This window comes from Acomys minous, assembly GCF_964271855.1.
Source record: "Acomys minous genome assembly, chromosome: 1".
Lineage (NCBI taxonomy): Eukaryota > Metazoa > Chordata > Mammalia > Rodentia > Muridae > Acomys > Acomys minous.
The window spans coordinates 32295942-32314812 of NC_140483.1; the positions used below are offsets into that span (position 1 = coordinate 32295942).

The 18871-nt window shown below is 37.9% G+C and overlaps 1 protein-coding gene across 2 annotated transcripts in view; it reads left to right on the forward strand.

Annotated features, from left to right (window-relative positions):
* Nucleotides 1-18871, forward strand: part of RABGAP1L (RAB GTPase activating protein 1 like) — a 573647-nt gene that overhangs the window by 114641 nt on the left and 440135 nt on the right. For both annotated transcript variants that reach the window (XM_084782440.1, XM_084782439.1), the window contains exon 11: nt 7061-7202. In XM_084782440.1, the coding sequence (XP_084638566.1) occupies nt 7061-7202 (142 nt within the window). The remainder of the gene's footprint in view (nt 1-7060; nt 7203-18871) is intronic.

An 18871-nucleotide genomic window follows, 5' to 3' on the forward strand; every position in this document is an offset into this window, starting at 1 on the left:
AAATGTGAAACTGATTTAAATGCATTGTAATTATGAAAAAGTGATTTCTAACTTTAGTACCATAATCTATATTAAAGAAAACATGGAAAGCTGTGTGTGAACAATAGATTATTGATTAATCAACAGGTATAGTAAAAACATAACATTAGAATACAGAGAACTTGAATATTTACTAAAATCCATGTGACTAGTCATTGTAGGAGCTGAGATTATTATCTCCACCTCAAGCCAGACTACTCCAAAGAGGCCAGACTGCCCTCTTCCTGTGACTCAGACACTGAGTGGAGTTTTGTACAGATTGGATAGCACTGGTCGAAAGAAGGAATTAAATGAACATCCAATGTAGTAAAGATTGCCTCTGAAATTCTGGATGTAGGCAGGATTCAAAGGATTCAAGGATTCACTTTTAAAGGATTCAAAGGAAAATGGCTTAGATCTAGTTTCAGAGTGATTTGGAACTCGATGTTAGAGCTCCTTCTTTTATTCTAAGACTTATTGGATGGTCTCAGAAATAGTTTGTGCTCAAACAGGTTTAATCCAGACTCCTGGGGGAAAACACCAAGTTATGTCGAGTGTCCTTCCAGAAATTACTTTTTTTCACATTTTCTCAAATATTAAAGTCAGAACTGTTCAGTTTGTGTACCAGCACACTCTGCTGTACACACTTTCCTGTATGTATAACCTTAGGTAAACTGTCTCTTATTCCTGAAGTGAAGACTTTATTATACCATCTCAAAGAGACGTCAGAATGACCACATGTTAATCATGCAAAGTCCTTAGCACAGGGATCATCACTCGATAACTGCTTAGTTGACAGTAACTATTGTTTTTAACTAACTCCCCATTTTTTCATATCTAGTCCAGTGGTTCTCAAACTGTGGAATATGAGTCCTTTGGGGGTTGAACGACCCTTTCACAGAGATCACCTAAGACCATTAAAAACCACAGATATTTACCTTATGATTCATAACAATAGAAGAATTTCAGTTATGAAGTAGCTATGAAAATGATTTCATGGTTGGCCATGATCACCGTAACATGAGGAACTGTATTAAATGGTCACAGCATTAGGAAGGCTGAGAACCACTGGTCTAGTGTATTATATTTGGGTGGATAGTTTGCTTAATTTTTAAGGAAATATATGTGAATGAATGAATGAATGAATGAATGAATAAATGAACAAATGTGTAACTGACTCCTGAAAAAAATCAAGATTTTGAAATTTACTGGGCCATTGAAAGCTGTTTTAGTCAGAGGAAAATCTGGGTAAATTCATAATCTGGTACACCATGCTATGTTACCGGGAATCAGACTGTCTCAGAACATTATTTGGAATAAGATCTTTTATTCCGTTCTGGAACTTAGTGCTTCCATTCTTAGGTGGAGAGGAGCCACTGAAGGATCACTTCCAGGTGACTTGGTGACTGTTGATCCCTTCAGTGACCGAGTTTCAGGGAGAAAAATTTTGAGCTGATGCAGGATAGAGTTTTGGACATATGAATTTAATATCCTGTGAGACATCCAGGTGGAGATGTTTAATAAGTGCTGTGTCACCAGCAAAAGGGACAGATTCAGTCTGTTCCTCTCCTCTCAACTACTGCAGCCTGGAATTCCCTTTTACTTAGGCATTTCCACTCTGGCCACACTGGGATTTGTGGCTTTACCACAGAAAGAATTCCAGGTTGAGCCAGTACGAGCAGACTTGAACTGGTTCAGCATAGGGGCTACTAGAGAAGGAGGGCCTTAGGGACGATCAAGTCATTCTCAGTTGTGGGGTGGGTTTTCCAGTAAGAGGTATAATTGGGGTTCTCCGCAGTGGCTGTGTTTAAGATTTCAGTGGCTCTTGCTACATTTCCAAAAGGTGTTATAATTTTTGTTTGATTTTCCTTCCACCTTCCATCACCCCTCTTTTTTTCCTTTTGTTGAGTACTTTAAGAAAACACTATCAAGTGACCTACAAGAGAGGCACATTCTCCTAACAAGTAGATTGTTTTAATATACTGGAAATTTAACAAATGAAATCAATAGGCTTATCCTAAAAGGATATATGACAAAAAGTCTTTTTAAATATAGTGAGGGAAGAATATAAATGATATTTAATGATGGAATTTTGTCTATCTTATTGCTTGTTCAGTATTTTGTTGGGAGTGCACATACACATGCATGTTCATGTATGTGGAGTGTACATGTGTGTGTATGTTGAGGCCAGAGGTCAGACTCAGGTGTTGTCCTTGTCTGCTTCTACCTCAGTTTTTGACCCATAGTTACATGCTGAACTTGGAGCTTGCCAATTCAGTAGACTGGCAGCCAGCATTCTCAGGAAGCCTTCCGTCTCCATTTCCACAGCACTAGGATGGGTGCTGGGGGGCGGACCAAGGTCCTTATGAATCCATAGCAGCAATTTACCAACCAAACTCTCTCCCTGTACATTACCCAACATTTGGAAACCTGTTTTTCATAAAAATAATTCCTCCCTATAAAAATGATTTATACTTTATCTAGTGTTAAAATATATAGAAGTGGGTTTTTTTTTTTTTTTTTTTTAGGCAAGGTCTAGAAGCTCAGGCTGGCCTCCAATTCACTGTATAGGCAAAGATGGCCTTAGATTTTTGATCCTTCTGCCTCTGTCTTACAAGAACTGGGGTTGCAGGTGTGTGGTATCATACCTGGTTTTATGTGTGATGGAGATTGATCCTAAGACTTTCAACATGGTAAGCAAGCATTGTGAAATGCAGTTAAATTGGTGGAAACAAACTTGTTTTAGGCATGACAGAACGTAGAGATAGAAACTTGAAAAATGCAACATTTACTTGAGTGGATGTATTGATCTTGTTCCATAGTTAGGTACCTTTGAGAATACAGTGTGTCAGAGAAATGAGACATTTGGGTAAGTAGGTGGGTTTCTGTAAAGGAGGTTAAGTCTTAAAAAGTCATCTGAGTCAGCCTCACTGGACACATCAATGGCTTTGAATTCTCTTATTCTGGGGATTTGTGGGTAACTACAAGAAACAGTCTGAGGGAGTTACACAAAGTAAAGCAAAAATAAACAAAAAGCAGAAAAAATAATGTTATAAAAGAAATGCTCATATGTTAATTTTAAAGTAATCTTAATGAACATTATCTATGATAAAGTCATTTAGGAAATAATATTGATAGCGGGATAACATACATATATATATTAAATGCACATTTCTCCCCATCTGTGCCTCTCTGTCTCTTCCTATTTTTGGAGAGAGTTTTCACTCTGTAGCTCCAGCTGACCTGGAATTCATTTGTAGCCCAGGCTGGCCTCAAACTTAATGGCAGTTTGCCTGCCTTATAAGCATGAGCCACTATTTCTAGTTTTAGATTGGCATTTCCTAAAATAAAATTAGTAAGGTCCAAATAATTGAAATAATATCTATTAGCATATGTGATGTAATGTTGAACAAATGTTCTGAAAAACATATTGCTGCTTATTATGGAGATTTTTCCACTCTAATAATAAATGAATTGTGTTTATTTATTAAACATCTGTTCTGAAATGATATTCTGAATTTTATATTTGACTGTAAAAAGAATCACCTCTCATTTGTATGTGTTGTAAGATCTTATGTGTTTTGGATATAAATGGATGAAATAAGCATTTAGAACTTATATATATCAGATGGACTGCTCCTCAATGGACAGTAAAGCCTTTTATCTCTCTGACCCTCAGTTTCCTTACTTTAAAGTTAGAGTGTGGGCTGATGGTGTTACTGAAGGCATTTATGACATTGGAATAACTGAAGTACACCGTAGATAGTTCAGTGACTGTCACAGGCAGGTTAACTGAAGGACAGATTTCTTTTGGCATATGTGGTATAGTGTTTACAATAATAGTATAGTATTTAAAATAAACTCCCAAACTGCACTGGATCTTTGTTACATTAATAAGTATATATAAAAAGTATATATAGCTCTGCATATGGTATATGACAAGTGAAAACAATGTCCAGTACTGTGGTGTTTTTAGATGTAGGGAACCACAGCAGTAAAATGATATAGGTGATAGAAAAAGCTCCTTTATGGAAATACATGCCATTTTCTATAAGCCTGTCGAAATGGAGAATAGAACCTGTGTTCACGTTTAATGAATTAATTAATTTTTACATTTTATTTTATTTTATGTTCATTGGTGTTTTGCCTGCATGTTTGAGGGTGTCAGATTCCCTGGAACTGGAGTTACAGACAGTTGTGAGCTGCCATGTGGGTGCTGGGAATTGAACCTGTGTCCTCTGGAAAAGCAACCAGTGCTCTTAGCCATTAAGCCATCTCGCTAGCCTTGTTGTTTTAACATTTAAGATAACATGTATCTTGGTGGTTTTGTTTAATTTTTAGTGTTTTTAGGATTTTGAGGCAGGCAGCTCTTCTACTGTCTCTGCTGGCCTTAATGCCTCCCTAATAGTTGTGGTTGCAGGTGTATTCTACCTCACTGAGCTGTGTTATTGTGACCAACCAAAGGTCCTTCTTTCTAAAATTAAGAAGACATTTATATTGTTTTTTTTTTAATTAAAAATTTTATCACTGAAAAAAAGCAGTTTTTTCTCTAGGGATGAGACCCTTCAAGGTTATACAATCCTAAGTGGCCAGCCCTAAACACAGGTATATAGAACAACACTAAATGTGCTCAGTGCTTGTGTGAATGTGTGTCTGGCTGGAGGGAGGAGAGGCAGATGTGGAAGTGATGTTAACACAGCACCTATGTTTGATATTCTAAAGAAAATAAAAACTTAAATTTAGAAACGTTAAAGGAATTAAAAGTTTTATCTTACAGGTAACTGTCAACGAGGCCAAGTTAGATTTTGATTTTACGTATTTTGCATCAATTGATGTGATCCTGGGTCTTTACTTTTTAATTTGTTAATATTATGGACCAAATTGGCTTTTCCCCCCATCCAATGTTGAACTAGCTTTGCATTCTCTACATAATTCACATTGGTTGTTATGTACCATTTTTTTTGTGTGTGTGTGTATGTGTGTGTGTTTATTAAGTGATTTGACTCTTATGTATCTGATTTATAATATATTAATTACAATTAAAATATTTATATGTAAAGAGATAGATTTGCTTATGAATTTATGCATATAAATATCATTTAAAATTTAAATTATATCAATAGCTTATAATCTGAGTATGATTATTATATAATATTAATACTATGTATATTTATTGGTATTCATAATACTGAGTTTCAATATGACATTTCCATAATTATTTTGATCACAATCACATCCCCTCCTCATTATTCCCTCTTGCCCTTTTCCTACTTTCATCATTCCTTTCCCTCTTCTCAGCTGGCTCCATTTCTTTCATTGGGGTTGTTTACAAGTATTTGGGCACCTCACCAGTGACTAAAACACTGATGAAAACATCTCTCCTTCCCTATCAATCTTTAACTGCATATAAATCCTCAGGGATGTGTGGGGCCTCATGATCTCCTGACAGTCTTGTACAAGTAATGACAGCTTCTGTGGGCTCAAGGGTACTATAGCCATGTAATGCCCAAAAGTAAGTGTTCCATTCCAAACTCCAGCTCTGGCTCTGAGCTTCTTTCTGTTCCTTCTTCTATGCTGTTCCTGAGCTTGTCCCATTTATGGCTGGGCACTCAAAAGTCATTTATTTTCAGTACTTTGAATACTTAATGAAACACTGCTGATTAAGGCATAAAGCTATTCTTACCATAGCTGACAGACAGTAGCAATAATTTGTGAGCACAATGATTTAGAAAGCAATTTGACAGCTACATCATGTCCACTTAGCCAAAGAACTGTAATACTTTTCCCTCTATGGCCTATCCCCACCTCAGTTGTGAACTTTTAACCTGGTTTGCACGTCCAGATTTGAATTTCTTCCTTTCGACCAGGCAACAAATATAACTAGAAAGTGGTTGGTTACCCTAATAACAGACTTGCCACTATTGCACCAATAGACTCACTTGCCCAACTGGGTAGTATTGTTGCACATAACATCCACAGCTGAGTCAGACTGTGGATAGCACTTTTTCTTCAGAAGTCTGGCAAATAGCTGATTTTGATTTGCTAATGTAGATACATTGCTGTGTGTTGCTGCAAATTGATCTCAGGGCCTTGTTGATCATAAATAGGTGCTCTGCCATTGAGTTGCAATCCCATCCAAGATTTGCTAATATATAGTTGATATTTTTTGTCAAGTTTTATTAGCTGTAGTAAATCTCCCTGTATACTATGGTTAGATATTACTCACTAGTGTGACTTGCTGTATTTCATTTTAATTGAGTTTCAAATGTAAATTTAAACAATCTTCTTTGGATTTATTTATTTAAAGATAGCATCCCATGCCAGGCGGTGGTGGCGCACACCTTTAATCCCAGCACTCGGGAGGCAAAGGCAGGCAGATCACTGTGAGTTCGAGGCCAGCGTGGTCTACAAAGTGAGTCCAGGACAGAAAAGTCTACACAGAGAGACCCTGTCTAGAAAACCAAAACCAAAATCCAAAACCAAAACCGGAAAAAAAAGGATCCCATGTAACTGAGTGTGGCTTTGAACTTGCTATGTAGCTGAGGATGGCCTTGAACTCCTGAACCCCTGTCTCCATGGTTCAGTTGGTAGTGTGCATTCTGGCCTACCATGCCAGTTGAAATCCAAAGCCTAGACTCAGTAAAGAAAATGATCACATAGAGTTCAGACACATTAGTTGGCTGTTTTAGCTGTTATTTTTTTCTCAATATGAGATAGCCAATAAAGAATCAAACACCGTTTGCTGTCTGTCCTAAAACTTGTGATGTCTTGAAGAATAATTGCATTGTGTCAAAATGGTTAGTAAATTAAATTTGTTAATACTTACATGATTACCAGCATGCACACATCTCTAGCACTGGAAAAAATGGTGAGGTGAATAAATAATTGACAAAATATGTTAAGGACAGTGTACTAAAAACTTCTCATAAGTTAAATTAATGTGTGTTGCTCTTCATTTTAGTCGTTTTTAGTGAACCATTGTTATACAGTTTTATTTCCTTTATATTTCCAATATTCAAATATATTATTTTATCTTTTTCAGTCTGAGGGGAAAGGCCATAGCAGCACTGGGGATGCAATATATGAAGTGGTGAGTCTGCAGAGAGAGTCTGACAAGGAGGAGCCAGTCACTCCTACTAGTGGAGGGGGGCCACAGTCACCACAGGAGGACGAAGCAGAAGGAGGTAAGAAGTTGAGTGTATTCAGTTACTCCACTTAAATGGATGCTTTGCTTATACTCTTCAAAAGGTGTGTGTGTGTGTGTGTGTGTGTGTGTGTGTGTGTGTGTGTGTGTGTGTGTGTATGCGCGCGCATGTGCATGTGCATGTGCACCTGCCTACTTAAGCAGCTGTTCCTCTTTGATTTCAAGTATTTCTGAAGTAGTTAATGAGAAGTTTCAAATTCTCTGAAATAGTTTTAGAATTTCAGTGATGTATTCTCCTTATCTTTGATAGTTTTCAGTTGCAACCTGTTTTTATTGTTGCTACATTCTTTACCACTCACTTCTCTGAAGTAGCACACTGTCTGTTCTATTTACTACATGAATGCTGGGGAGTGATGCTCAAAAGTCCCTTACATCATCTGGCTGTGGGCTTGATGCTCTCGTCATTGCAGCTAGGGTTAGAATGACAAATCTTAGCTCTAAGCTCTTGTGATTGCTTCCAGTATGGGGTTTATTAACAGTAAATTTCTTTTTCCCTTTAAAAGATTCTTATTTATTTATGAGTGTGCACACGTGTGTGTCCTTGGAGGCCAGAAGAGGGTGTCACGTCCCCTGGTGCTGGAGTTGTTGGTGGTTGTAAACTACCTGAATTGGGGTGTGGGTGGTCCTCTGCAAGAGCACTGCAAGTGCTCTGAATTGCTAATCCATCTTTGAAGCCCAAATAGATTTCTATATTAATATTGTCTGGAAAAAACCTTAAAGTTCTGTTTCTTTATATGTATTTATATTATCTTGACTGCCATAAAATATTTTTGACTACCAATTATGGTTTTTTACTTGTGAGGCATCAATCTGTTTCTAATGTGTCAACTAATTTCATTGTTAGTTGTACACATGCTTTTATTAAGTTGCCTTTAGGGATAAAACTAAGGCACAGAGAACATAAGCCACTTGCTTATGTCACTCGACTGCAAGTGGCATTGCTGATATCTGAACCCAGGCTGGCTAATTCTGCTGTGTTATTTTGTCGCATTCTACAAGTTACTAAAATTTACAGTCAACTTTTTAGAACTAAGGCAAATGCCCATAACAAAAGTAGCCATTTAAAAGCATATATTGTTAACATTTTTGAGAAACCATCACTCTATTTCCAAACTATTTCCATCAGCTGAGAGGTAGAAACTATTATCTAAGAAGTTACTTCTTGTTCCTCCTTACCCTCGCCCCAGGCAACACTAATTCACATTTTTATTTGTGGTTTTTATTTATTTTCTGGGAAATTAATATAAATAGAATTATAAAAATAACTTTCTTTTACATATGGCTTCCTTGACTTGTCACAATTGTTTTGAAGTAGTCTTTAGTAATACACATTACAGTGTGTATTAATATTTTATATTTTTCATGTATGAATAACAGTGATATAGTGGTGCCTCAGTATCTGGTTATCAGTTGAGGCTCTTCAGTTATTGGACCAGTTAGATGTTGTGAGGAATTTGATGAATATTTACATGAAATTATTTTTGTTTATGTGAAGTCATTGTGCATCAAAAGATAATACAGAGAAAACAATATAAGAGATTATTTGAAAGACATAGTATCTTGAATATTTTAGTAAATCTTAACAACAAAAAACAAAGAAAGAGAGAGAGATATAATACATTTTTATGTTGAATTTGTATTCTGCAACTTTAAAAGACAGAGCACACAGCTAAATGGCTGTTAAGAATATTTATTTTTAATTTAATTATGTATATATGTGTATGTCTCTGAGTATGTGACAGTGGCCATTAATATAAACTGCATCAAGCTATAATTTATATATTTTAATCAATGAGTACTCATTGAAGTTTGAAAAATTGCTGCACCTAGAGTAACACTAGTATAATTATCAGTTTTTTAATATTCTTTTATAATTTCACATATGTATGTGTAGTTTTGGGTATTTTATTTCTGCTATTCTCACTCCTTCTGAAACTTGTTTTCTTCCCCAAAACCTCTTTCTAGTTTTTTTCTAATCAATCGCTCTCTTTTTTTTTTTAACTCACAGAGTTAATTTTAGTTGCTTACTTGAGTATGGAAGGGGGTCTTATTTACTGGAAAATGAACAGTTTACCAGTGGTTACATTGGTAAATAACTCCTGGGGCTGGAGAGATTGCCTAGTGGTTAAGACCATGAACTGCTCTTGCAGAGGACCCCAGTCGCCGTGTGTGGTGACAAACTACTTCCTATGAGGTTAGCTCCCTGAAGAGCCAATGCTCTAGCCTTCCTGGGCACCTGCACTCATGTGCATGTTCCTCCTCCCCTTGATAAAAAATGATAAAAATAAGTATTTTTTAATAGCTGAGTAGTATTCCATAGTGTAAATGTACCACAGTTTCTTAGTCTATTCTTTTACTGAGGGACACTTAGGCTGTTTCCATGTTCTGGCTATTATGTATAAAGCAGCTATGAACATGGTTGAGCATATGTCCCTGTTGTGTACTGAAGCATCTTCTGGGTATATTCCAAGGAGTGGAATAACTGGGTCTTGAGGAAGCCCTATTCCCATTTTTCTGAGAAAGCACCAGATAGCTTTCCAAAGTGGTTGTACTAATTTGCATTCCCACCAGCAGTGAAGTAGTGTTCCTCTCTCTCCACATCCTCCTCAACATGTGGTGTCATTTGAGTTTTTGATCTTAGCCATTCTGATGGGTTTAAGATGGAATCTCAGTGTCGTTTTGATTTGCATTTCTCTGATGACTAAGGAGGCTGAACATTTCTTTAAGTGTTTCTCGGCCATTTGATATTCCTCTGTTGAGAATTCTTTGCTAAGTTCCAAGCCCCATTTCGCAATTGGGTTGTTTGGTTTTGTGGTGTTTAATTTCTTGAGTTCTTTATATATTTTGGATGGATTGATCTAGAAATTATCATAATGAGTAAGTTCACCCAGAAGCAAAAAGAGACAAATGGTCTATACTCACTTATATCAAAACACTAGTCCAAGGGATACGTACCATGAAAAACTTTACTTACCAAGAAAGTGGGTCAGAGGAGAGGTCATTCTATTGAGACTTTAGGCGAGAGTAGCATGGAAGAATGGGGAAATAGTAGGACCCACAGGGTCCTGGAAACCTACAAGAAGAACTTTATGACAGGCAGATCTGGGTCCTGGGGGCCTCCTCAAACTAAGGCACCAGCCAAGGAGAAATAGGCAGTAAACTTCGAACCCCTACCAAGACCTAGCCGACGAACATGATACTCTCCACCATTGAGTGGAGTGTGAGATCTGACTCTCACACGAACTCTGGTGCCCCTTTTCTGACCACGTCCCCTGGATGGGGAGGCCTGGCAGCACTCAGAGGAAGGATAGCAAGTTACCAAGACGAGACTCGATATTCTAAGAGCATATATAGGGGGAGGAGGTCTCCCTCAATCACAGACATAGGGGAGGGGAGAAGGGGGGAAGTGGGAGGGAGGGAAGAATGGGAAAAAAAGAGGAAGGGCTAAGAATCGAGATGTAATATGAATAAATTAATAAAAAATGTAATAAAAAAAGAGAAAGTGAAAAAAATAAGTATTTTTTAAAAAAGAAAATGCCTTCCTTTCCCTCAGATCTGGTGACTGCCAATATTTCCTCAGTGGAATGTGGAGTCCTGTGAGCCCCTCCCTCATGGGTGATGAAATGGTACAGGTCTAGTTGTGTGCAGGTCTTGTGTAGATGGCCACAGGTTCAGTGAGTTCATGAGTGCAGTTGCCATGCCATGTTCTGAAGACACTGCTTCTCAGCACTCCTCCCCAGCTTCTGCTGCTTACAGTTTTCCCATCTCTTCTCTGGAGTATTTATCCCCTGAGCTCTCCAGAGTCGCTTATTCTCCAGCCTTTGAGCAGTCCTGAGTCTGCATTAACTGCTGTGCACTGTGAAAAGAAGCTTCTCTAAAGAAGGCTGAGAGCTGCACTAATCTATGGGTATAGATATGAGTATTAAGGTTGTTTTACATTATGTTCATTTAGCAAAACAATAGTGAGTTCTTGCCTCAGACCTGTGATCTCTCCAGCCACAGCCTACAGACCATGTTCACAATACAAGGCATGAGTTTTGTCCCATAGAGTAGGACTAAAATCTAACCATAAACTCATTGGTAACAACAACAATAACAATGCCACTATTGCACCTCTGGGCATACCTTAGCAGGCCTATTATTGTGGCTGGGTAGGACTGCTGATGAATTTCCCCCCAAAGCAGCTTGAAGTAGCACCTTCCCACACTATGAATGTTAGCTAGCAAGGAAGAAACTTTCACCAGATCAAGCTTGATTTTACAGTGTTCTGCAACTCAAATGTGACTACCAGTACAGTTACAATAAACAATAAAACACTATTGTTTGTTACTAGCAATACCCTATAAATATTGAATATACTTGATAAATATATGCATTTATTTTCTTGGGTAAATACCTACCAGTAGACTGACTATATATTAAACATGATTAGTTATGCCACTTTTGTAAAGTAGCTGTACCAAGTTTTTATCCTATCGAAATGAGATTTTTGTTTTCATATGATTTTTGTTCTTTGCATCAAATGTCTGGTTACATAAGTTTAGAGCATCTCTTAAAAAGTCATATTGTTTAGATGTGTAGTCACATAAAAATTATACTTGTAGAGCTGAAAATCTTCAGTGGCTCCAAGGATCTAACTTATACACTGTCCAAAATGATACTGGTTGATGGCAAAAACATTAGTTCTTCTGCACATTTCTTTGCCCATGTGTTTGCCTGCATTGGCTTTTGATAAGGACTGGCCTACACCAAAAACCTTTATTTATTTATTTATTTATTTATTTATTTATTTATTTATTTAATCACTTTTACAGCCTCATACCAGCCCCTTCCCTCTTCTCTTACAGCAGGACTAGGCACATCTTCTCTCACCCAGGCCTGACAAGGCAGCCTAGCTAGGGGAAAGGGATCCAAAGGCAGGCAACTAAGTCAGAGACTGCCCCTACTCTTGTTGTTAGGGGACCCACATGATAACCATAATAAGACAACCATAGAGCATGTTTTAAGAGAAATTGTAGTGTCTTTCAGTTTCTGCCTGCGGGTTATACAATACCATGTCAGTAGTGTTCTATCAGTCATAGGGGTTACTTCCATAGTGGCTTTCCACTGTTCTCTTTAGAATACTTTCAGGAATTCAGCTGCCTGTATCACTATTGATACAAATGGGAGAAGAACAAAAATCACAAGCAGGAAATTTATTTATGTATTTTTTTTTAGAATTAATGCAAGCCTAGGCATTGTTTTTATTGTGGCAAAAAGACATTTAACATGAGATCCGCCCCCCCCCCCCAGAACTTTTAAGAAAAATACACATTTCTATTTATACACCCTATTCAATGCCTCACTTTTTTTTGTGTGTTTTACATTTTACACTATGTTTATTTGACATCATTTTTTTTTGGTGTCTATTTATTTTTTGTGTACGGAGGGGCTGCTCTTGAGGTTAGAGGACAACTTGGAGGAATCAGTTCTCCCTTTCTAGTCTGGGGGGTCTGGAGAATTGAACTCAGGTCACTGGACATCTTTACCTGCCGAGCCATCTCCAAAACCCAGTACCACACTTTTGACACATGTATGGGCTTTGTCTACTGGACCCTATGGATCTTCAGTAATCTAAGGCAGTTCAGACACCACAGTTAATGGTTACCTCAGGCCCCACAGGTGTTGGACTCAGTCCAATAACAATGTTCTCATTTCCCTTGCAAAACACCACCACTAATAGGTTACAACCTATATTGGAGCCCAGCCAATTGTCTATGAGCAGAGAGCTCCTACAATTCTCTTCTCAGACTTGATTAATTTGCTATAGTGACTCACAGACCTCACAGAAACTTCTGTGTATAGTATCTTTTTTTTAAATTTTTATTTATCTTGTTACATCTAAATGGTTATCCCATCCCTTGTATCCTCCCATTCTTCCCTCCCTCCCATTTCCCCCTCTCCTAGGACTGTGCCTGAAGGGGACTTTCTCCCTCTGTATATGCTCGTAGGGTATCAAGTCTCTTCTTGGTAACCTGCTATCCTTCATCTGAGTGCCACCAGGTCTCCCCCTCCAGGGGACATGGTCAAATATGAGGCACCAGAGTTTGTGTGAAAGTCATAGCCCACTCTCCACTCAGCTGTGGAGAATTTTCTGTCCATTGGCTAGATCTGGGTAGGAGTTTAAAGTTTACCACCTGTATTGTCCTTGGCTGGTGCCTTAGTTTGAGCAGGACCCCTGGGCCCAAATCTGTCTATCATAATGTTCTACTTGTAGGTTTCTAGGATCCTCTGGATCCTTCTACTTTGCCATTCTCCCATGCTCCTCTCATCTAGAGTCCTAATAGGATGTCCTCCCCTCTGTCCCAGTTTCCTGGTAAGTGAAGGCTTTCATGGGACATGCCCCTTGGGCTAGTATGCAGATATAAGTGAGTATATACCATTTGAGTCTTTCTGCTTCTGGGTTAACTCACTCATTATGATCATTTCTAGCTCAATCCATTTATCTACAAATTTCGGGAATTCCTTGTTTTTAATAGCTGAATAGTATTCCATAGTGTATATGTACCACAGTTTCTTTATCCATTCTTCTACTGAGGGACACTTAAGCTGTTTTTATGTTCTGGCTATTATGAATAAGGCTGCTATGAGCATGGTTGAGCAAATGTTCTTGTTGTGTGGTGGAGCATCTTCTGGGTATATTCCAAGGAGTGGAATAGCTGGGTCTTGAGGAAGCCCTGTTCCCATTTTTCTGAGATAGCACCAGATAGATTTCCAAAGTGGCTGTACTAGTTTGCATTCCCACCAGCAATGAAGGAGTGTTCCTCTCTCTCCACATCCTCGCCAACATGTGGTGTCGCTTGAATTTTTGATCTTAGCCATTCTGATGTGTGTAAGATGGAATCTCAGAGTTGTTTTGATTTGCATTTCCCTGATGATTAAGGAGGTTGAACATTTCTTTAAGTGTTTCTCAGCCATTTGATATTCCTCTGTTGTGAATCTCTGTTTAGTTCTGGGTCCCATTTCTCAATTGGGTTATTTGGTTTGGTGGTGTTTAATTTCTTGAGTTCTTTATATATTTTGGATATTAGACCTTTGTCAGATGAAGGGTTGGTGAAGATCTTTTCCCAGTCTGTAGGCTGTCGCTTTCTTCTGTTGACAGTGTCTCCTGCCTTACAGAAGCTTCTCAGCCTAATGAGGTCCCATTTATTAATTGTTGACCTTAAGGCCTGAGCTGTTGGTGTTCTGTTCAGGAAGTTGTCTCCTGTGCCAATATGTTCCAGGATCTTCCCCACTTTTTCTTCTAACTGACTTAATGTCTCTGGTTTTATGTTGAGGTCTTTGATCCACTTGGATTTGAGTTTTTTGCATGGTGACAAATATGGGTCCAGTTGCATTTTTTTACACATAGACCTCCAGTTAGACCAGCACCATTTGTTGAAGATGCTATCCTTTTTCTATTTAATGGATTTGGCTTCTTTGTCGAAAATCAAGTGACCATATGTGTGTGGATTCATATCTGGGTCTCTGATTCAATTTTACTGATCAACAAGCCTGTTGCTGTGCCAGTACCATGCTGTTTTAATTACTGTTGCTTTATAGTACAGCTTGAGATCAGGTATGGAGATTCCTCCAGAGGATCTTTTATTGTACAAGATTGTTTTAGCTATTCTAGGTTTTTTTGTTTTTCCATATGAAGTTCAGAATTGAACTTTCAATGTCTTTAAAAAATTGTGTAGGTATTTTGATAGGGATTGCATTGAATCTGTAGATTGCTTTTGATAGGATGGCCATTTTTACTATGTTAATTCTCCCGATCCATGAGCAAGGAATATCATTACATCTTCTCATGCCATCTTCAATCTCTTTCTTCAGAGTTTTGAAATTTTTTTTCAAACAAGTCCTTCACTTGCTTAGTTAGAGTAACTCCTAAATATTTTATATTGCTGTGGCTAATGTGAAGGGTGTGGTTTTCCTAATTTCTTCCTCTGCAAGCTTGTCATTTGTGTATAGGAAGGCTACAGACTTTTTTGAGTTAATTTTGTATCCAGCCAATTTGCTCTAGGTGTTTATCAGCTGTAGTAGTTCTCTGGTGGAATTTTGGGGGTCACTTATGTACACTATCATATCATCTGCAAATACGGATAATTTGACTTCCTCCTTTCTTGTTTGGATACCCTTGATCTCCTTTTGTTGTCTTATTGCTCTGACTAGAACTTTGAGTACTATATTGAAGAGATATGGAGAGCGTGGGCAGCCTTGCCTTGTTCCCGATTTTAGAGGAATTTCCTTGAGTATCTCACTATTTAATTTGATTTTGGCTATTGGCTTGCTGTATATAGCCTTTATTATGTTGAGGAAAGTGCCTTGTATCCCTGAACTCTCTAAAACTTTAAACATGAATGGGTGTTGGATTTTATTAAATGCTTTCTCTGCATCTAAGGAGATGATCATGTGGTTTTTTATTTTCAGTTTTTTTATATGGTGGATTCCATTGATGGGTTTCCGTATATTAAACCATGTCTGCATGCCTGGAATGAAGCCTACTTGGTCATGATGAATGATATCTTTGATGTGTTCTTGTATTCGTTTTGCAAGTATTTTATTTAGTATTTTTGCATTGATGTTCATAAGAGAAATTTGGTCTGAAATTCTCTTTCTTTGTTGAGTCTTTATGAGGTTTAGGTATCAATGTGACTGTGGTCTCATAGAATGAATTTGGTAATGTTCCATCCCTTTCTATCTTTTGGAGTAGCTTGAAGAGTATCGGTATTAGCTCGCCCTTGAAGGTCTGGTAGAATTCTGCACTGAAACCATCTGGCCCTGGGCTTTTTTTGGTTGGGTGACTATCAATGATTGCTTCTATTTCTGTAGGGAAAATGGGATTAATTAGCTTGTTTATCTGTTCTTCACTCAACTTTGGCAAGTGAAATTGATCAAGAAAATCGTCCATTTCCCTTAGATTTTCAAATTTTGTGGTGTTCTTGCCTTCAAAGTAGGATCTTATGATTCTTTGTATTTCTTCAGTGTCTTTTGTTATGTCTCTTTTTTCATTTCTGATTTTGTTGATTTCAATACTGTCTCTCTGCCTTTTAGTTAGTTTGGCTAATGGTCTGTCTATCTTGTTGATTTTTTCAAAGAACCAGCTCTTGGTTTTGTTGATTCTTTGGACTGTTTTCTTAGTTTTTAATTTGTTAATTTCAGCCCTGAGTTTGATAATTTCCAGACGTCTACTCCTTTTGGGTGTTTCTGCTTCTTTTTTATTCTAGGGCTTCCAGTTGTGTCATTAAGATGCTTATGTACGATGTTTCCAATTTCTTTTTAAAGATACTTAGTGCTATGAATTTTTCTCTTAGCACTGCTTTCAATGTATCCCACAAATTTGCGTATGTTGTTCCTTCATTTTCATTGAATTTCAGAAACTCCTTGATTTCTTTATTTCTTTCCTGACCCAGGTGTCATTTAGCAGAGAGTTGTTTAGTTTCCATGTATGTGTAGGCTTTTTGTTATTTCTGTTGTTGTTGAATTGCAGCCTAAGACCTTGGTGATCTGATAGGATACAAGGTATTATTTCAATCCTCTTGTATCTGTTGAGGCCTGCTTTGTGACCTATGATGTGATTAATTTTGGAGAAGGTTCCATGGGGTGCAGAGAAGAAGGTACATTCTTTCTTGTTTGGGTGACAGGTTCTATAGATATCTGTTAGATCCATTTGACCCATGGCATTGGTTAATGATGTTATTTCTCAGCTTAGTTTCTGTTTCAATGACTTATCTTTCAGTGAGAGTGTGGTGTTGAAGTCTCCCACTATTATTGTGTGGGGATCGATGTGTGGTTTAAGCTTTTTTAGCTGATCTTTTACATATGTGGGTGCCCTTGTATTGGGAACATAGATGTTCAGAATTGTGATGTCATCTTGGTTGACTTTACCTTTGATGAATATGAAGTGTCCTTCTGCATCCCTTTTGATTAATTTTGGTTGAAAGTCTATTTTGTTCGATATTAAAATGGCTACGCCTGCTTGCTTCTTGTGACCATTTGCTTGGAATATTTTTTTCCAACCTTTTACCCTGAGGTAATGCCTATCATTATGGGTGAGATGTGTTTCTTGAGTGCAGAAGAATGTTGGATCTTGTTTATGCACCCATTCAGTTAGTCTGTGTCTTTTTATTGGAGAATTGAGACCATTGACGTTGAGAGATATTAATGACCAGTGATTGTTAAGAGTCTTAATTTTGATGTTGGTTGCAGTCGAGCGTTTGTGTAGTTGTGTTTTTGCCATGGTGTAGTTATCTATTTCCTGAGTAGTTTTGGTTGTAGCGTGACCCTTTGGGATGGAGTTTTCCTTCTAATACCTTCTGTAAAGCTGGATTTGTGGATAGGTACTGTTTGAATTTGTTTTTGTCATGGAATATTTTGTTTTCTCCATCAATGGTTATTGATAGTTTTGCTGGGTAAAGTAGTCTGGCCTGGCATCTGTGGTCTCTTAGGGTTTGCAGGATCTTTGTCCAGGCCCTTCTGGCTTTGATGGTCTCTGCTGAGAAGTCGGGTGTAATTCTCATAGGTTTGCCATTAAATGTTATTTGGCCCTTTTCCCTTGCAGCTTTTAATATTTTTTCTTTATTCTGTAAGTTTTGTGTTTTGATTATTATATGACGGGCAGTTTTTCATTTCTGGTCAATTCTATTTGGTGTTCTGTAGGCCTCTTGTATGTTTATAGGCATCTCTTTCTTTAGATTGGGGAAATTTTCTTCTGTGATTTTGCTGAGAATAGTTTCTGGGCCTTGGAGTCTGATATCTTCTCTTTCTTCAATGCCTATTATCCTCAGATTTCTTCTTTTCATGGTGTCCTTGATTTCTTGGATGTTTTGTGTCAGGAGTTTTCCAGATTTGGCATTTTCTTTAATGGTTGCTTCAAGATCTGTGATTGTATCTTTTAGACCTGAGATTCGTTTTTCCATCTCTTGGAATCTGTTAGAGAAGCTCACCTCTGTGTCATTCGCCTTCTTCTCTGAGGTCTCACATTCTCGTTTGTCTTCTGTATGTGTTCATCATTGAATCCATTTTCATCTTCAGATATTGAACCGATTTTTTGATTTCTTTCATCTGATTGTTTGTGTATTCCTGAGTTTCTTCCATTGCCTGTTTATAGGTCTTCAGAGCTTGAACCCTTTTACTCATTTCTTTCATCTGGTGGTTTGCATTTTCCTGAAAAATTTCCAATTCCACTCTATGTGCTTCTTTTATGTCTCTCACCTGTTTGGCTGCGTCTTCCTGCATTTGGTTATGAATTTTATTTGTTTCCTCCATTATCATCCTCATTACTAAGGATTTGAGGTCATTTTCTTGTATTTCCGTTATGTTTGAGTTCTCAGGGTTGTTTTCTTCGGGATAGCTGGAAACTGGAGACGCCATGGTGTTTTGGGGGTTTTTTGCGTATGCTTTTACACTCTCCTTTAGACATCTTGCTGTCTCTGTTTTTGTTGGGTAGCTTCCAGAGTTGGGTGGAGGGAGTCTGATGATAGATTCACTTGTTTTCTCACGATTTTCCTAGGCTGGAAGCTCTGATGCTTCACTGGTATGGATGGCAGGAGCCTAGCCCTGTTGTTTTAGGGTCTCACAGCCAGTGATCCTCAGCTCCCATGTACTGTGGGTCCCACAAGCAGGAAA